This window comes from Protopterus annectens, chromosome 11.part0, assembly GCF_019279795.1.
Source record: "Protopterus annectens isolate FY-2018-M chromosome 11.part0, PAN1.0, whole genome shotgun sequence".
Classification (NCBI taxonomy): Eukaryota; Metazoa; Chordata; order Ceratodontiformes; family Protopteridae; genus Protopterus; species Protopterus annectens.
The window spans coordinates 1,463,964,517-1,463,986,239 of record NC_056745.1 but is presented as its reverse complement, the minus strand read 5'-3'; the positions used below and the strand labels follow the sequence as shown (position 1 = coordinate 1,463,986,239).

Genomic DNA, 21,723 nt, shown 5'->3' with positions numbered 1-21,723 from the left:
TGTGAAGGTGGTGTCTGCAAATGATGTGATATTCTTTGCAAGTGATTTAGTCTTGTTACTCAGAAATTTGCAAGCTACCATTCCTAATGTTTGCCAGCTGCAGCAGGATCATGGAGAAATCTATGGTTGTTAGGTATATAAGAGTATGTCAGCTGTTTTAATGCCGACGTGGATTCTCCTAAGGCATTCAGCATGCAGTAATGGTTCAGTATCATTTTGTCAAAGGTAACATTGACTGAAAGAACAACAGTAGGTACAAATGACTGAAAAGCCATTTCATCGAAATTATGCACAACATGCATTCCACAGAAAGCTTTTTCGCAGGGGAGGGCAAGTCCCTCTGCACATCCCCCAAGTGAAGGGCTCTGCCCCCACACCCCCTTAATTGTACATATTCTAACTCCAGAGCTGCACACCAGTGGAGAAAAGAAAAAAAAACACCACATTCACACAATGAATCAGTGTTAGCCCACAAAAACAAAGATCTACACATATGGGGGTACAACATGATGGTTGGCTTTTCTAATCCACACAAAATCTTCTGAGTTATACCCTAACAATTCCCATGATCAAAACTGACAACAGAAATGCCATCTATAGCCTTCAACAGTTTTCACTGAAATGGCTTTTCAGTCAAGTGTACTTTCAGTCATTTGTTTCAAGCAGTCATGGTTTGGTCAAAGCTACCCTCAAATAAATAATACAAAATCACAGCAATATATATGAAATCCCTGATTTATTACGCAATTTTGAAGCTCATTCCAGTGTCAGTATAAGTGAGATATCTGAATGCTGGTCAGTTTCAAGGTGAAATGAATGACATTCTTAGGAACTGAAGGGAGTTAAACCTTCCAATCGATCAAAACATTCTAGTAGTGAAGATAGTCTCTATACCCCAGAATTTTGTATATATTTCAGGTGTTACTTTTCCATATTCCACAAAGACTAATAAACAAATAGAACAGAAATGTATTAAAGTGTATCTGAACATCCCATAAGGTCAGTGATTTTACTGCTAAGATAGAAGGAATTTGTCTTGCCATGTTTAGGTGCAGTATTATTGAGTTGCAATTTTCATTTGTGTTTTTTTCCTTTGGTTGTAAGGTATTAATAAAGGTGTGTCTGAAGGTTCTGAAGGCTGACTGTCCTGTTAGATTTAGCCCCAGTAAAAGACAAAGACCACCAAGTAAGAGGTGCTTGGAATTTGAAAAGACCAGTGAGCCTTGGGTTACAGAACAGACTTAGTTCTATCAAATCTTCATAGCTGTCATCAAATGAGCAGGGTAGCTAGTCACCTTTCTGGGTGTGAGAAGCAGATCATCTTGATTTTCCCGTTAGTCGTCAGCATTTAAAAGGTGGTGAGATCATGGTCTCTATACTTGAGCAGAAATCCTCCTCAAAAGAACAGAGTGGTTCCTTTTCTTCTACTGCACATTATGGTCTAACTACACAAGACTATTACATTACTTCTATAGGGGTAGGCACTATCTGATCAACAAACCTAGATATTTAGATGAAGATACAGAGAGAGCACTCCACTGCATTGCAGTATTTAGGGAAAATTCAGTCAGAGAAGATATTTCATGATGGATATATCTTAAAACTATATTGTTGATAGAGGGGAAAAAATTTTGATCTGAGGTACAAATTTTGGGAAACCTTTCACAGGGAAATAGGAAAGCAGCTCTCTTCAGAAGGAGGTATTTTGATTCTGAATGGATTGGTTTTAATTACATCCTCAGCTATGAGTAAGTTTTGCACTCTTAAGTGTCTGGAAAGCACTTTCCTAACTCCTGTCAAGGTGACATGCATGTTGCCATGTTCCCAGTTCTAGGTAATGCAGAGGACAATGGCAGTCAGCAGAATGTGGGTGGGGCTACATCTTAGTCAGCAGAATGTCGGTGGGGCTACATCTTAGTCAGCAGAATGTCGGTGGGGCTACATCTTAGTCAGCAGAATGTAGGCGGGGCTACATCTTTAGAGCATATATACAACTGAGATTGTTCTGGTCAGAAACTCAAATCAGGAGGCTGATAAGTTAAAAACTAACCACAAATACAATATTCTTTAGTTTTATTGTAGAAAATAGTCAAGGATCATTAGATTTGCCCTTTTAGTAGTACACCTGATAGAAATAGGAAAGCTATAATAATGTGGCAGAAATCTGTTATCCCTCTCCTGGCTAAATATTGCTGGAATATAGTAGGAGGGGAACTATGGTCAAGAGAGTAAACCCTAAAGCCATAGAGGCACGTCCTACAGAATGATCAGTAAATCAGCATCTTACCGAAAGATGAGGAATGAGTTTATTAAAGACATACTGTATCATCAGGGGTCTAGGTGCAGTTCTAATTACCAGGGCTGTTGTAACATATACTGGTTAGGGTGGGAAGAGGGGTGACTCTTCATTCTGTATTTTAAGTTTAAATTGAATTTATGGAAGGAATATCTAGCCACACTGCAGACTTACAATTTCTGTTATAATGCGTTACATCTGTTACCAGTATCTTAGCTTCATTTATAAATATATAACTGAAAAAGAGGAATTGATATGATTCTAGAGTAGTATTGTTTTATATAATATTGGTAAACTGTGCTTTTTTAATCATAATAAATTAAGCACATGTACAGTTGTACAGCTGATATTAGAAATCTTGTCTTTTGTGAGGCACATTTTTGAGTCATCTTTCCTTTACTCAACATACTATCACATTTGGTTTGTTACAGACAAACTATTTATAATCTTTGCTTGATTAATGCAGGTATGACACTTTCAAAATCTTAAATGGGAAGGAAGGTATAAAAATAATTATGGGTAATCACTGACTGTTTGGTATTAAACAAAAATACAATGTTTGGGTTTACTTAACTGTTACTTGAAATAGGTACTGAGGTATGACAATTATTTGAAATTAAATTAAAGGGCTTATTGTGTTTGTTGTAGCCAACATAATGCTCTACAAATTGCCAGAAGATTATTTTTTAAATTTAGGATATATGTGGCTACATGGCACAGTGGGACAAAGCCATGAGTATGAGCCAGATAACATGGGTTTGGTTATCACCTGAGGCACTAGAGGAGCTTGGGGGTGAGTGTCAATGCCAGTTTATCCATTCTGTAGGAGGGAGGGCAGTTGCAGTCTTTAGTGGTAGAAAAATCAAGCTAAGATCTGAGGAGTATAAGGCAGGACAAAAGACCAGAGGCAAACTCATCCCCCAAGCATGGCAATTGTATGCTCTATACAGCGTAAGGAAGGGGTTGGAAACGTACATAATTCCTCAGGTTATTGTCGCAAGAAAGAGGTACAAAACTGATAGCAAAGAACCTCATAGACCAAGAGGAAAAACAAACCACTCTGGATGATGGCTGTTCCTCCATCCCACTTTCGCTGCACCACAAATGAATATGCAACAGAGACTGAATGAGTAAACAAAAGGATAAGGATGTTTGGCTGCAGGTACAACAGAAACAAATGACAAAAAGTCTGGATATATGAATTACAGGGAAAACAGGTAACAACTACATTGGAATAAATGGCAGACAAATTACCTACAATAAAAAATCCTGTGTAGGCAGAGCAATTATAACTATAAAATTTAGTTACATTTTAGGTAGCTGCTGAGAAAAATGATACCACTAAATATGTTTTTATTTGATGAAAAAATGCAGAAGTCTCCATAGCAGATGGATTTTTAGTGGGATATCTGTATTTAAGGTTTGTCTAGCCCCAAAACTTAGTCAAGAGTCCTGGTTAGTTGAAATAGCAGGGATGACATTTTGTATCAGATTTTTAAAAACTGTTGTACAAAAGACTTATCTCTCCGGATAACTGGCAACAGTAAAGACAAAATTAATGGGTTTTAAATTCAGAAATCTCCTTGCCTGTTGTGGTATTTGTGGGGTGGGACATTTGCATTAAGGTGTGTCAAGCCCTGGAATTCAGTAATGAGTCTTGTTTAGACAAAACAGGAGACCCTCCATTTTGTAAAGGACTTTTTGAGAAAGTGTTTATGTAGCTGTTGAGACAAGTGGTAACAGTAAAATCAAAAAAAAAAAAAAAAAAAACAGCTGTCAACTGATAGTACTGGAAGACACATTCTTTGTGAGACACTCACAATTAAGATATCTAAAGCCCTTGAATTCTGTCAAGGTTCCCAAGTTAGATGAAACAACAAAGCTATCATTTTGTACAGGATTTTTAGGACAAAGTTGTGCAAACATGTCTGCTTCTTATTTTTAATAAAAAAGAAAATATGTGCAACCTGGCTCCATGGTACAGAGGGATAGTGCCCTATCTGTGACCCATGTGACCTGTGTTTAGTTTGTGGCTTCCCTGCTGGAAACCAGGAGAAACTACCCCTAATGTTTCCCCAAGGAGGGAAAATCTTCTAAGGGAAATGTTCTTGCAGAAGTCAGGGAATGGCATCCCCAGCCAGCCCACTGCCTGTCCATCCCTAGAGTTCTGATGAGTGCTTGCAGGGTAGAGGGCACAACTGCAAAAATTCTGAACCAGCCCAATGTCTGCCTAAACGATGGCCTCTCTCAGCCAAATGGTCACCCTGGTGAGGGGGAACAAATGGGTTATTTGTTTGGGAAGGGTACTGATTATTGTCACTCAATGGGAACAAAAAACAGAAAAAAAAAGAATTGTGCATAGTTCCAATAACTGCCAGTCTGAGAAGAGATGCAGATTATGTTCCATTTCTTTGCAAAACCAGTTGCTCTACAAACACCCACACTAAGAACCTAAATAATCATCATCATCACCCCCCTTTTCCCATTTTCTACATGGGGTTGGGTTGTCATGTCAACTGTCTCCATTTCTTTCTATTTATGGCCACTCTCCTGCCTTCTTCGACACTCATGCCTGACTGTTGCAGGTCTTCTCTCACACAATCCATCCACCTCTTTGCTGGATGCCCGAATTTCCTCTTGCCTTCTTCCTGTATGCCCCACATCTTTACCAGATCGTCTTCTGCTTTTCTGCACATATTCCTGAACCACTGTAATATTTTCTCTTTGAACCTGTTCTGCAATTGGAGTTGCTTAGGCTTCTGCTCTTATGTCCTCATTTCTTCATCTGTCCCACAGTGTGCATCCTACAACCTTTTTCAGGCACTTCATTTCCATCACATCTAGCTTCTTCAGCTGTTCTGCCGTTACTGCCCAGGTTTCATTACCATACAGAAGTACTGGTCGCACCACTGTCTGGTATACCTTACTTTTCAGCTTCTTTGGCATTCTTTTGTTATATACTACACCTGACACTGTGCTAGTTGGCTGCAGACCCTCTGATTCCAGTGTTTACCTTCTCATTCAGAATTCTCTTCTCCTCAATTACCCTTCCCAGGACCTTGAAGCTGTTAACCTGTTCCACTATATTTCCATCTATCTTAATTCTCAGCTTCTTTGGTTTCTCGAATTTGCTGCCATTACAAATGTCTTATCTGTACTCAGTTTCATCCCATGTGCCTTCAGTTTTGCATTCCATTCAAATCAGGATGCATATGACTAGGTCCCAAGAAAGCTGATTTGTGCAGTCCTACTGTGGTTCAAAGTCCCAGAAAAGTTTCTGTATGCTGAAGATGTAGCATTCTTACTCAGAGTCTGCCTGTAACGCCACATCATCTGCATTCAGCAGCTTTACTGATCTGTCCCATCTGACCTGTATGCTAATGTAGTCCATTACCAGTATGAACAGCAGTGGGCTCAGAGCTAAACCCTGATGCACACCCACTCCCACTGGGAATCCCCACTGTAAGACCAAATATTGTTCATACTTGAGTCATTGGGTCCTTCTACATAGCTTTCACTAATTCTACCACTGTTTCTGGGACTTTGAACTATTGCAGGACTGGAAAAATCAGCTTTCTTGGGAACTTGTAATATGCTTTCTCCAAGTCCAGGAATGTCCAGTTGGACTCTTTCCTTATCTCTAGCTTATTCTCAACTATCTGTCTCACTGCAAACATTGGGTTAGTTGTGCTGTATCCTGACTTGAACTGGAACTGATCATCTCCCATGTTACTTTCTACTACTCTGCATATTAATTTATCATTCACTCTCTCCAGAACTTTAAAGCAATATGACAGGAGTTTGACACTTCTGTACTGCCAACAGTTATGCATGCCCCCTTTGTTCTTGAACACTGGCACTAGTATGTTTATTCTCCAGCCATCTGGGATGCGTTTTAATACTGTTCTTACTTCTTCTATGGCGGGCTCCTCCTGTTGGCTCATCCTAGGCTGTGAATGGGACAGCAAAGCTTCTGTGGGGTTTTCCTTGTTTAGAAGCTGCTGGAAGTGCTCCTTCCATCTGCTTTTGATGGCCTGTGGACTGATGAGCAGGTTGTTGTTGGTATCCCTTATGAAGGGTGTCCGGCTATCTTCTTTATCTTTCTGTCTTTGATTTGCAACATGATACAGATTACTTGTGCCATCTACTCCAGAAGCTGCTAGAGTGCCTCTGATGCTTTGTTTTTTTGCTATTGCATCTCCTTTTATAGCTTCTTTGTTAAGCAACCAGTATTCCTTCCTAGCCTGATCTGGCCTTTCTATCTCCCACTCCTGCACTCCTTCTTTCCATGATGTCCTGGACTTCTGCATTCTACCACCTGCTTTCCTTGTGTACCTTATTTCCATACCAGGCTCATGTGCAAATCAGTTCCGTAACCCTCACACATGCTGCCATTCTTCTTCAGGTCCACCTGTTTCTTCTTTTTTTTTTCAGGTGCTAAAGCCCTCAGTAAATCCTTGAAGTGTACTGCTTTTTGTCCAGTAAATTTACAGGTCTTTGGCCTAGTCTCTTTTGACGTTAGAGCTTTCTCTGATCACTGCTTGCAGTTGATTGTGGCAATCAGTAGTTTGTGTTGGGTTGACTGTTTCACTAGGGAAGTCTGCAATGACTGATCCTACCTCAGTGTCCTTTCCTTACTAGGAGGATGTCTGCCTAAGTTGCATTTTGGCCACTCTTGTATGTGATTTATGACTGCCTCTCTTTCTAAACCATGGCATTATCAAGCCATTTGCCAGACAGATGTCATGTGGTCCCAGGCGGTCTTCATATCCTGTACTGTCTGTCCTGATATGTGCATTCAAGTCACCCCTTATCAACACCAATTCACGTTGTCCTGCTTTATCTAGTAGGTCCTGCAACTGTTGTCTGAATGCAGTCTTTCCTCACTCTCACAACCCTGCTGTGGATCATAGGAGGCTGAGATTATGAATAGTACTCCATCCTTACTCTGGAACTGGATTGCCATGAGTCTGTTACTATCCCTGAATGCCTGCTAAAGCTTCTCCCACACCATTTCTAACCTTTCCTTCTCCTGGGTAGTAGACTCTAGATCCCAAGCCAAGTGTCTTTGTTGCCTTCCATCTTATCTCCTGGATACATATGATGTCCAGCTTCCTCCTTGCCATCTTATCATCCCCTTTCAAGCCTCATCCTGTCCTGTGTAGCAATTCTTAATTCATGTTTAGCACTGAAAAGAGTGGTTTTATGTCCAACTGACACTGAGAGTTATCCCACATGACTCAAGTTGGACAATTGGAACAAGTGGACACTAGTTGACCAGTATCTTATTGACACATGGCTGCTGGGCATTATGGTGGGCACACACTCCGGTCAATAGGGGAACATACACCCTCCCACCATTAGCATGGGTCCCTGAGTCCCTGGTATAGATAAAAGTAGGCTGAGTGCTCAACCCACTTATCACCAGCAAATACCCCCTGTCCATTTGGTGACATTAATCAACATGACCAAATAAGTCATCTACAGCCAAGTTTTACACTGTCAAGTGGCTACTCCTACCATGGAGTGCAGTGTGTGATCTGTGTTCCCCTATACTGAGGATACTACAAACCACAGTAGATGCCCAAAGCAGTTGGTCTATACACCTATACCCCTATATGCCACCATTTGGAGACTGTGTTGCTACCTACAACTCCATTCTTGGGTGACCTTGAGATGGAAACACTAAGAACATTTTTCAGAGGTGGGAGGAGCCCCACAGAGACATAGGGAAACATGAAAACTCAAAACGGGTATTGACCAGAGGTCAAGACTGAACCATATACCTTGTGCAGGGAGGGCAAAGACCTTAACCATTATACCAGCTGGTCTCTCCTGAAGATTCTAAATCTACAGTAAAATATTAGCAAGGTTCTCTGAAGGGATAGGTTCCTAATACAGCACATTCCCAGCTCATGTGCCACTACAAGTCAAACAAACTACTGCTTTGGCTACCTTTAAGGCTAGACTTGATAACTGGACAGGTAGACATAATTTACACCAGGGTTATCATGTACAGACCATCCAAATTTGGGAAGTGAGCACTATTAAATGCTTTAAAAGGGTATGCTTAAAGATGTATATGGCTGGGCATCTTATGGTCTCCATGATCACTTGCCTAGTATGTTCCTGTGTTTCTATGTTCCTATATCTTAGACGTGTGTCACGTGAAAGGACAGCATGATAGTCGCTCACACGGAAGTAATTGCTTACATTCAGAAGTGCCATTCTGCCAACCAAAGGTAGCCCTACGCATTGAATTTGTGAGAGAGCGGATATCTACTGAAGCAGTAACAAAATGTCTGTTAAAAATGCAACATTTGTAGTGCATTAAAACAGTTAAATGTCTAATGAACCATACTGCACACAGTAGCAAATACAACTTGACTTGATGTGAATTATAGCAAATAAAAAAAATACCATATAATTTTAATAACTAAAATATTAAATCAACCAGTATATTCTGTAGAACTGTCTGAAGAGGCTTTCAGCAAGACCATTCTGAGCTGAGCTATATAGTAGAGCGTCGACTAAATGAACGTCGATTATCCGAAACATCAATTATTCAAACCCAGTTTTCCAAAGTTTTTGGGTAGGAAACATCATAAAGTCTGAATATGTAAACATTATACATATTCACTTGTGCATGTTTTTTGAACATGTAGCCTGCTTGTGTGTGAAAAATATTCTTTACTGGCCACTGGACTTGCTGAATCATTGAAAAAATGTATTCCCTGAGTGCAAAAAAAAACAAGATTTTAAAAGTTTTTTATCCAGTTCAATGTATGTTTGATTATCTGAACAGTTTGACTATTCAAACTACCCTTGGTCTCAATTATTTGGATAATCAACTCTCTACTGTACTTTATATTACTGCATTGAAAAGGTTTCATATGGTATGGCTACCAGTTAATAAGTATAATTAGCATTTACTATAGAAGAAGTCAGTTTCTAAAAACACAGAAGGTATGAGTCAAATGCTCTGCTCCATGGCTGAGAGAGATAAAGCCCTGACTACATGTGTTGGATTAACAGCATGGGCATGGGAGGAGATGGGTAATGGACAATGGGAGGGAGTGCCTGACACTGGCTTGCCCATCCTTTGGGCAGGAAGGTGGCCCAACTCACCACATTGGTCAACAACTAGTATAAGCTCAGCAAGCTTATACTGCACAATGGTGAACTGAACAGGCAGACTGTTGGCATGTTTGGTGACATGCACAAAGTGTTGTCATGTTTGGTGACATGCACAAGGTGTGGCATGTTTGGTGACATGCACAAAGTGTTGGTATGTTTGGTGACATGTGCAAGGTGTTGGCATGTTTGGTGACATGCACAAGGTGTTGGCATGTATGGTGACGTGCAAGATGTTGGCATGTCTGGTGATAAGCACAAGGCATTGGCATGTTTGGTGACACGTACAAGGTGTTGGCATGTATGGTAACATATATGCACGATCCTGTGAGCAGCAGCTGTAGCATTCATTATAGGGAGTTGGGTTTGGGAGGAGATGGAAATTGCAGGATATGCAGACTGACCTGCTCCCTAACAATTGAATTTTGCCTTACACGAAAACAAATAGAATGACTGAGCTCTATGATAGGGGAAAAATGAGCCCTGGGGCCCCTGTCCTGTCCATTGACCCTATCTGTTTCCTGAAGGAGGAAGAGGAAGCCATTTTGATGCAGCATGTAGAAGCACTGGCCTTGTCCTGTTAACAACCCATAAAAAAAAAAAAAACATATGAATAAAAGCAACAAAACGTATCTTTTGTATCTCAGTTTCCAAATAAGCAATAATACATGACAGGGTATTGGTAACTTTGGAGCAGTTGATCAGCTGTAAGTATGACAAAGCCCAGCATTAGAGATGGAATTCTCCTTAACCACTGGAAGGTCTAATATTCCTCAATAACACTAACTCAGGAGAATATTATTATTATGATTACACAAAATGAACTGCCACAGAAAATATTTTGAGTCTGAAAATATTAATAAAAGTCTAGTTTTCACATTTTTGCTGTAAGTAATTCATCTGCATAAAAAAGATGAAACAGAAAGTTGCTTGGGAAGATGACAGTTATAACTGAATGTATCTTTGCACTTCTCCAGTCTGACACATTTTACATGTAATTCTGCATTGACCCGAGTCCAGTTCCAGCAGTGCTCTGCATCAGAAATCATTGGGCAGGCCTGAATTTAGAAGATATTGGTGAATTTTGCTTTCTAAATTGAAGTAACTCCAGAAATTTCTTGTTGCAGATAACTTGGTAAGGCAATATTTGTTGGATTTTCATATCTACTATGTTTGCTCAAGATAGTTTGAGCCGGATGCTTGGAGAACTATTTCTGTAATTCCTTTGCACAAAGGTGGTACCTGCACTGACACAGGTTTATATGCCTATCAGCCTCACCTGTCTTTTAGGCAAAGTCATGAGCATATCATAGCAGAACTCATTTATATGGACAAAAACAATTTAACTGAGATAGGTGGCAATCAGGTCAGTGTTTTTTAGGGCAAATCCTGCCTCCTGAACAAAATATGTTTCTTAGAAAAAGTTAAAAAAGGCAGTGAACAGTGGTCCCTCCATGCAGACTGCATATCTCACACTGGACAAGACGTTATCACCTTATTACCCACAATGGTAGTACTGACAAAGTAGACAAACTTAACATAAACCCCTAACTTGTCTACAGGTTTATGAACTATCTGTCCAATGGAATGCAATTCATGAAAGTCCTGCTACCCTCTCTAAACATAAATTTGTAACTATTAAGAGTCCAACAAGTAGAACAAATCATCCAACACATTGAAATTATAAAGTTTAATAACAAAACATTAGCACTTTCACACTCAAAGGCATCTTTGACCGTGAAAGCAGTAATGCCTTGTTATTAAACTTTATACTTCAGTTGTGGTTGATAAGTTCATCTATTTGTTGGTTTGTATTTGGTTTGGACTGTCTTTTTTCATATGTTTGGTTTGTTCACTGGCAACCAACAGAGTACCAGAGGAATCAGTCCTGGGTCCTCTACATCTTTTCTGCAAACATTCAAGCCAGTGTCCCAAGTTTGTGGTCATCACTGATATTAAACATCTCCTGCAAGGAACAGAATAAGAACATACATTGTGTACCAAAAAAGTTTCAAATTAAATGTAAAAGACAGCAGAGTGGCATTTGGGGAAAAAACTATCTTGCTCACTTTCTCTTTTTTGATCATCATGTTTTTCACAGATTTAGGAAATCCTTCTACATGATCCAGTTAATTTCTGAAGGAATATCCTTAAGATCCAAAGCAGTCATCCTACCACTGTCCTATTCTATTATCAGACCCATCAGTGAATAAAATGTTTCCTTTGATATGTGCATATCTAATCATATCGTTCAACCAGAAAGGCCTCAGAAATGTCTAACCAAGAAAATGTAAAGAGTTAAATCTTTTAACCATCCTGACAGAGTATCTCAACATTTCTTATATTCAGTATCCTACGGGCTGCTCTGAAGTGACTTATGACTCCCCTTTTTGAGATCTAGCAGAACCCACTCCAATTTGACCTCCTATTTCTTCATGCAAACACTGGCTATGCAAACACCTCCACTAAGGTCATAAATATATACCAATAAATAAACAAGATTCACAGAAGTGAGGGGTTCCTAACTCAAAGTATTCCCAGCCTATGGAATAAGTTACTAGTAGAGGGCTGTAGAAAATAAAATGTTGACTTCCTTAAGGTTATTCTTAATGACTGGGTGGGTAAAGACAAATTTATACAAGGGCTTCTATATATGGTCCTGCTCAATTTGGGAGGAGTGCCTTAGTACGTGCTCAAAAAGCATGGCAAGACATTCTAAGTATATCTACATAAAGGTATATATGGCTAGGCATCTTATGGTCTCTGTGGTGATTTGCCTAACAATGTTTCTCTGAATCTATGTATGTAAATGCTCTGATAATTAATATCAACAAGAACTTGATCTTACTGTGTAAATATTTAGGGGCGTGATATTCGAGTCCTTGCATTTGTAATTCATTCTACTACTGCTATGACATTTACCACAGGCCAGGTCGCATGACACTCTGTCTCCTCATTCTTTTCTTGACCTCTCTAAGGCGTTTGATAACACACTGCACCAAAAGATTCTTCAGCAGCTATTGTGTGGCCTCAGCAGCCCATCACTGGTTCCACCATTACCTAACATAATGCAGGCAGTGACCTGGCAATCTAATATCTCTTCCTTTTTATCAGCTCCTGTCGGAGTCCCACAAGGCTCAATACTTGGTCCAGTTCTATTCAACATTGTCATAAATGACCTTAGAATCAAAACACCAAAGCGAGCAGGAAATACGTGACAAAAGACAGTTTAATGTTGTTAGCACTTTCGGAAATAGACTGTGCCTGCTCGCTTTGGTGTTTTGATTCCAAGTTTGTCTTTTTGCCTTTCGTGTTTGTTTGGTGCATAAATGACCTTAATAAGAGTACCAAACATGTTACTATTGTACAATATGCATATCACTCTACAATAAAAACACTCAGGAATCCTTTTCAGCAGTAGAAAGATGGTTAAATAATTCCCAGCAACTTGTAAACTCTAATAAAAGTAAATTAATTCTATTCACCCAAAACACCTCTCTCATGTGAAACCTTTTTTAGTATAACATCAGCCAACACTACTACCACAGAAATGCTGTCCCAAGCTAGGCATTTTAATTGATGATCAACTAAATTTGGCCTTCACATGAAACAAGCAATTAAAAAAAGCATTAAAAACTTGCTTGCCTAGGGTGAAGCCTAACTTTTCACTCACAGCCCAGAAAAATATTTTCTCTTCCTGTCCACTTGCACTCTCCAGTATTTCTCTCCAATATTAGAAAACTTACAAATCTGACAACTGAGCAAACTAAAACAGTGTTACAATAAAATAGCTAAATTTGCAGCTAATCACCTATATAGGGCTTACCAATGTCTATCCCTAAAATACCCAGACTGGAAAGAACTGTCAAAGGATCTTAGCATCACTCGAGTAAACACCATCCACAGTCTCACCTGCAAATCTGAAAATTAGCTCACACTAAGTAATCTTGTCGGATTTTACCAACCAAATCATTCCTTACAATCAGGTGATAGATTTTGATACAGCAAGGAGGAACTGAACAATTCTGCTGAAGATTGCTTGAACTCCAACTACTTTACCAAACTTTGGAACACTATTCCTATAGCTCTAAGTCAAACTAAAAATCTCAATGCCTTCAAAAATCAACTGAAACTGTATCTAAGAAGCTGACCACCCTGACACTCCCCTCTGGTTAGGGGTGTCCTATAAATGTACCTTCCTAAATAACTAGGCTACATCACGTGATTCACTAATCACACAACCTCTCTTCTGCCAATACTCTCCTTTCTTCATACACACTATCTTTGTACTTCACTTTCATACTTTGGTACCTCTGTCCCGTCTCGCTCTTCCTTACCATTTCATTATAACCTCTGTCCTTTGCTAGAGGACTATTACTTTCTGCATTAATCTGTTCTCTCACCTTGAGCTGTTAATCCTTCACAATGCCGAAGCCTACTATAGAAAGTTAACATTACAGACTGTGTGCAAATACTCATATGAACGTATCAGCATCTAAATAATGTCTTTAAAATAGCTTGTAGTCATTTGTGTGATTCCTGACATGTATATGCCTTTGAATTTGTTATAACTGTACCTGTCTAAACCTCTGCTTTTTAATATATCTAAAGTTGCTACTTTTTGCATTAATTATTTTAATTCCACATGGTTTGGAGATTTTCTCTCTTGGTCTCCACTAAAAAGGGGCTACTTAAGCAAATCAGCTGTTCCTTCTCTGTAAAAAAAAGTAAATAAATAAATAATAATTAAGTAAATAAAATTGGATGTGCCACCAAATACTGCAATATATATATATGTGTGTGTGTGTGTGTGTGTGTGTGTGTGTGTGTGTGTGTGTGTGTGTGTGTGTGTGTGTATATATATATATATGTGTGTGTGTGTTTGTGTGTGTGTGTGTGTGTATATGTATATATATATATATATATATATATATATATATATATATGTATGTATGTGTGTGTGTGTGTGTGTGTGTGTGTGTGTGTATATATATATATATATATATATATATAGACAGAGAGAGCGAGAGAGAGAGAGAGAGAGAGAAGTAAATATATACATATGTGTGTGTGTGTGTGTGTGTGTGTGTGTGTGTATATATATATATATATATATATATATATAGACAGAGAGAGCGAGAGAGAGAGAGAGAGAGAGAGAGAGAAGTAAATATATACATATGTGTGTGTGTGTGTGTGTGTGTATATATATATATATATATATATATACAGAGAGAGCGAGAGAGAGAAGGAGAGAGAGAGAGAGAAGTAAATATATACATGAGATTGAAATGCACAAGAATCAAAATACAATTGATCAATGCTGGCATTTCAAAAATCAACTTAATGAACACATCAGCTATACATTGCCATAGGAAAACGTAAAGTGTACGGTTCAGAACAACGGCAAGGGAGTGAATAGGGATAGCATGTATTAGTAAGGATGGGCGAAGTGGACTTTAGTCCCTGCACCAGCTTACTAATGTAAGTCGACCCTAGCCCTACTTCTAACCCCAACTCTCCCCTTTACCATAGGAAATATCTTTTCCATATTAGTAACACTACACAAGACACTCATACACCCACCACATACAGCAACACACATACAACATAAATCGACCCCATCACCTTAATCTGAGCCTAACCCACAAACACTCACACCCCCAATGCTGAAGGTTTTGGTATATTCAAAAGTTTGGGTATTAAAATCCCAAACCCATACTTTAGTTATGCACCAGAAGATCAGTCTTCCTGCTTTCACTATCTGCAGCACCTGAAAATTAGTGTTCTTGACAAATTTTCCAAACACATGACTTGGTCAATAAACTAGCAATTTGACAAAGTGAAGGGAATCCATAAGGCAGAAGTGCGGGGTGCAGAAGACTGAAAATTCTGCAAAAAAATTGTCTAAGTATAATGCAACAAAGTTTTTCTAGTTTCTTTGCAGCTCACACATCACTGTTTGCATTACAACTGTCATACATCAGTGCATCATGTTTTATTCACAAAACCATGTATGAGTGAATATGTGTGCCATGGTTGGCACTCCATCCAGGATTAGTTTCATTACTTTAACTACCTTCTGAATGCTGAGGTAGGCTCCTGCATCAATGCACTCTGACCTGGATTAAGCGATAATCTGAGAATGAATGAATGTTAACGAACAAACACTAAACAGAGAAATATCGTATTGGTTGGATAATAAAAGTTAAAACAAAAGGCTCTAAAAGACTTTAGCTGATACCAATGTTTCTGATTTGTTTGCATTTTTATTTTAAGGAGAAGAGTGTGATAATTAATTATCGATGTTTAATTCAACAGCTGTGTTTGTTATTGAAAAAGGTTTCTGCTTAGGGTTCAAATAAGGACTCCATTTCCTTTGTATAGAAAATATTGTTTGTGATGGATAATTAGATCAGCCTGATTATGGTCGCTTCACTGACAGACTAGGTAGATCAAAGGTTAGTGTCACTTTTTGTTCGATAAGCACTGCATGTAGGGCAGACCTCTGTCACTTACCTTCTTAGAAAACCAGATGGCAGTGAACAAAATGCCATATTGGAAGAAAATACTTAAATATAGCATTAATTTCATTACCTTACTAATTGTGTGCCTCAATTTTACTCTTGTTTTATCAGGCATCGTGTCATTCTCTGAACTCATTTGTGAACAACGTGCTTAATCCCTACATCATCAATGTGACAACAGCTGCCAAGATCTGTAGCAGTGTTTTGTGCCAAGAGAAGGGTCGATGTATAAGGAAAAACTGGAACTCCACAACTTATTTGCACCTGAACCCCCTATACTTTAACATTGAGAGTGTTGCCCAAAGATACAGGGTTCATGGAACAGTAACACCTATGGATCATAATCTGATGGCTAAATGGTTCACCTGTCAGTGTTATGAGGGAATGAACTGTCTTACTAATGCAATGTATCCATCAGACAACATTACTGTTACTATGTATATCTAAAGCGACATGTAACCTTTTTGCTGGCACAAGGTTTTATAATTACATGACACAATGAAGTCAGTGGCTCAGCCAGGCATTTTGTGGCATAGCTTGTTTGATTCAGTTAAGTGGATTACAGTCTTCTAAAAGAAGCATATGCTTAAATATGCTTTTGAATGTTGCACTGCTTTCATAAGAACCATATATAGTCAGTGAGAATGAAGATATATTTTTAATTATGTGTCTCAATGTGTAATTTTTTGTGGCTTTAGGGGTCTTGTTGTATCTACATATGCTGGCAAGACAACAAAATCACCTCAACAAAAGAATGATATGTGCAATTCCACTAGTAATAATGACAATTGAAATGAATGAAATTATTCAGCTCTGGCAGGAGATGTGCCCTCAGAAAATATAACACCACAAATCACAAACGAAGCTCATACCAGGATGAAGTTTTATCAATAACCTGCGAATGGATGTGGATTATAGTGGGTTTACCCATGGCAGGTATGGCTCGATCATGAGTGATAAGTGATCAAACAAATAAGTCAGACATGTTAATAAGCATAGATTATTCTTAACATTCAGTCCTATTATTTAAATAAAGTAATTTCCTACTTTTTACATAATACAGAACTACAACATGTCTAAACATTTTGCTTCCATAGTCTTTTTCCTGCCATCTTGCATGACAGGAGAAGGGGTTGAATATATGCCAGTCCTTACCCAGCGTCCTTTGATACGATTAAGATTATACCACTGTATGTTTCTTTTTGAGACTCGGCAGTGTACATGCAACCTATTGTTTACATAAAGATGGTTGCAGACTTTTGACATTGCAGCACAGGTTACATGCATTTCTTATACGTGTTGAGACTGTTTTTTTCTTTTCATAATGTTTGCCTTTGGGAGACTAAACCTTTACCTTCCACCCTCTTGAAAATGTTGTATCTTTTCTACACTTAGCAAATTGAAGAACATGACAGCTGAAATTTTTGTTTTCAAGACCTATACTCACCTAGACTTAATCATACCAGTATTGCTGGATTTGCAAAGGTACACTGATTGCTCTATCCAATCAGACTGTAATTTGCACATTAATCATTTTTTCATTGTATAATTCTCAACATATTCTGTTTTACTGCATACTTAGGACCAATTTCCAAAAGATATGCTCTCAGTGTAAATGAGTTACTCTGGTGTAAGCCTGCCCCAATTCCAAAAGTCTTGCTGTCAGTGTAAACAACTTACTCCGATGTAAGCTTGCTCCACTTCCAAAAGGTATGCTCTTAGTGTAAATCATTTACTCTGGTGTAAGCCTGATCTGATTCCAAAAGACTTTCTCTCATCATAAGTGACTTACTCAGATATAAGGCTATCTAAAATGCAGACATTCACCAGGGATCAGATTCAGAAGAATTTGGCTGCTATGGAAACTTTGCAGGTGGTCCACTTTAGAACAGATTCATGTAGATTCTGCTCTGGCTGAAAGAAGTTTTTGGCCTTATGAATAAGCAATATATTTTTTTATCATAACTGCATGCTTCCTTGTTGATTTTGGTCTTTAATATATGTAATATCTGCAAGTTTTTCCCTTGATAATGCTAGTATGTATTGGGGCTTGGCATAATGGTTAAGGTGTTTACCTTGGGGAAAAGAGGTATACGGTCTGATTCTCACCAAGGAAAATTGGCTAGACTTAAAATGGCCCACAAGGGCAAGTAGCCTGGTACTTACCTATGAATCTATGAATTGTTTTCAGTAGTAGACACATTTGCAGGAATTCAGAACTAATGAAACAGACAAATCGTAAACTTGGTCGCGACAAAGTTCTTGACTAAAAAGCAGTTTAATAGTTCCCTCCCCCTCACCTTGATGCACAAGTTACATCTAAGTGTATCCTTCACATAAGTTGAGAAGAGCTCTGGAAATTACAAATACATTACCAATACTATACTAGCTATCATCAAAAACAAAACGCTACGGGAATGGTCATTGTTGAAGCTGCACAAAAATGAAATGGTTCATTTGGTTTTTCATTTCACTTATACCTTAGTTATACACATTTTCAACTTCAAGCTTCATTAGATGTGCTGAGCTGCTAAGATGATAACATAACATCAGGCAGCAGCTATAACAATGATTCACAATGAAAGACAACTATTAGTGGATTACTTTAATGTGACAGCCATCGTCAGTAAAAATAAAGCAGAAGATTGTAATAACCTTCACAGTTTGTCGCTACACTTATGATATTAAAACATGTTAAGTATTGTATTAGTAATGGTCATGCCAGAGTAATTAGAACAGTCTTACATTGCTGATGAATACATTTGCAGTAGAACTATGACATTTTAACAAGCTCCACAGTCTTTAGGAACATGTAGAAGAATTAACAAAGCATATTAAATACTGCTGTGGTGCTGCGGTAGCGTTGTCGCCTCACAGTTAGACGTTGCCCGTTCGATTCTCAGTTAGAGCGTCTTCTGTGTAGCGACATGCGTAAATGGGCATTCCTTCGTTGAAGGTTGTGCGTTAGGCCCGGCAAGCCAGTACGTAAAAATTTACTGCCAATCATTAGCGGACCAGAGTTCCGCTGTGGTGACACCTAACCGGGAAAAGCCGAAAGACACGATCAATTAAATACTGCTGTAGTAAAGGTCATATTATACTTAATGTAGAACTCTGGACAGCTATCTCCTGAAGCTCTGTGATCCACCTGGCAAACTGATCAGGTTGTCTTCTTTGTATCTCATCATACAGAGGTTTGCACTGCTTCCCACTGCAAGGGAACCTTGTTAATAATGTGAACTGATCACCCACCCAGTTGAGTCCAAATGTCAGGGTTTTTTTTTCTTCTTAGTGGTCCCTTACCCACCTGTCTGGCCTGATACAATTCCTGCCAAAGGCAAATAATGATTTTGGTTTCTCTTTCAGGAGCCTTACCCTGATCTCTAACAAAATAAGTTATTTTTGGTGTGAGGTTTAAGTCAGAATGAAACTGAAGTCAGCCATGAAACTGAAATTGCTAGGGTGTGAACCACTCCCATTGAAGTGTGACATAACCCAATCAGGCAGACAGCACCCACCGAGGACCAAGAAGTGAATTTCACATGCGCCCACTTCATGCCAGAAAAAGCAGGTAGAAGGAATTCCTATGCCCATGCTTGCTGAAGTTAGAAGTACAGACCTACCAACAAGCCTCATTTGCATAACAAATTCATAACCTGAAGTGAAATTTTGAAACTTTTTGACTGTCCTCATTTTGTGGTCAGTGCATTTCTGTGACTAGAGGAAAAGAGAAATAAAGGCAATAGATTAGAACAGGTCGAGTTAGCACTGAAGAGAGAAAGTAAGGATGTTAACAGTGGGATTTATTGTGCGATCTTCATGCATACCTTGTGAACTGCTGGTAAGACAGAAAACATTATTACCGTGTTATGAATTGTAATGTCACTGCTGTGTAAAAAGGCCTCATCTTTAATATGCAGCAATTTCATATCAGTGAAGCTCTTAAGTATCAGCCTCTTATACTCAACAATGTAAATGCTCAAGGTCAGAAATACTTGCTGCATTTTACCAAGCAAGTAATCAACCAATAAATTACTGTGACAGTCTTGCCCACACCCTTCCCACTCATGTTTATTGGCCTGCATTGCAATGTCTACATTTTTACATGCCCTACACAAAGAATTTCTGCACCAAAAAAAAAGCAAAGTTAAGCATTAACACAGAATTTGAATGGGGAAACTATCAGAACATTCACCTGCAATAGTTTTTTTTCTTTTATTGCATAACAAATTAAGAGATTTGAAAGAAGACTTTAACTCAGTAAGATGAGGACTGGACTGCTAAGTGAAAAACTTATTATTTGTAGGGAAACGTTAGTACAGCATCAAAGAACAAGACGCAGGCGAGACAAGCTCACTGCTGGGAACTATGCCTTCACGGGTGCACTTAGGACATATGGGAAATATCTTATTGGAAAACAGGGTCAAAAAGAGGCAAAGTGCCCAAACCGTGGAATCATATACTGGCTGACATAAATGCAATAGGGAGAAGAAATTATATACTGTACAGTGAAGAAAGAGAGCTAAAGATACAGTACTCTATGTAAGAAGTAAAGCTAGACATAAAGCAATTGTACATAGTACCACGGATGGTGGGCATTCCACTGTCCACAGTTTAATACCTAATAAGGAGAATCTGCTATCCAGAATGACTGTGATGAAGATGATGAGGAAACTGGCTTTAAGGAAGGTATGCTGGGGGTTGGCACAATGGTTAACATGTCTACCTTACAGAGACAAGGTACAGAGATTGATTCTCACATTGAGAAGCATGACTGGGCTGAAAAAAGCCCCCCTGGGTTCATTAGCCTTATAATCACCTATCACCTACTAGCTCTTTGGTAATCCTTCAATATCCACACATTGGTCATACAAAAGGTCAGTACTTTCATAGCATTTGCATTAGGGCATGACACTTTGATATGGTGCATTTCTGCATATAACTGAAATGTTTCCTCATCAGGTACTTCATTAGTATCAGCAGTAACACCACTAGAGCAGGCAGCACATGGTAAGTGTTGATTAACTGTATTACTAATTCAGATCTATTTCACAGGAGACATTAATCAGATAATTATGTATTTTCTCACAGGTTGTAACACCCTAAAAAATAATATGTCGTGGTGTCCCGCAACATCTTGATGTAGGCAGGAAAATGACTGTCGATGGTGATGCCATTATTCTTATACTTGTGACACAGTCTGTGGACATGCCACACTGTCACAAAGTGCATCAGCAAAACCCCCTACCAAAAGCAGGTTGTTAAACTCCATAATCAATGACACATACTCACACACTGGGCATAATGAGGAAATGCTATGGAAATGCCATTACCAGAAGTTGGGGAATCTTCTAACAAATAAGCATGTCTTTCATGTGGGCAGGCTGACCTCTGAATGAAGACACAACGATGTCTGAGCTTTCGTTACCTGCCATGCACCATATACAGAAGGGTACTGGGCAAAGACATTTTCATGGCTAGCTCCAGACACATGAAAGGCCTTCTCTGTCCAGTAGCAGATGTGCTGTGACATAGTTCAAGCCCAGGCTGCTGGCAATGAGATAGTTAGAGTGCTACAGGGTATACATGAGGAAATTCACTAGTACATGGAAATGGTGAAGGCCATGGACAGTGCCATGATGGTGAAGGCCATGGACAATGCTACGATGGTGAAGGTGATGGACAATGCCACGATGACTCTCATGTGCAATATGGTTGCATATACAACATCTATGTCAGTTTCTATTAAGGACTTACCAGACACAC

General features: G+C 38.9%; 1 protein-coding gene across 3 annotated transcripts in view; it reads left to right on the top strand.

The window, feature by feature from the left end:
- The window catches only part of LOC122815908 (hyaluronidase PH-20-like), a 307,193-nt gene extending 289,271 nt beyond the window's left edge, over nucleotides 1–17,922 (top strand). For all 3 annotated transcript variants that reach the window (XM_044088759.1, XM_044088760.1, XM_044088758.1), the window contains exon 4: nucleotides 16,069–17,922. In XM_044088759.1, coding sequence (XP_043944694.1) covers nucleotides 16,069–16,404 — 336 coding nt within the window. In that variant the 3' untranslated portion in view covers nucleotides 16,405–17,922. The remainder of the gene's footprint in view (nucleotides 1–16,068) is intronic.
- The last annotated feature ends 3,801 nt before the right edge of the window (nucleotides 17,923–21,723 follow it).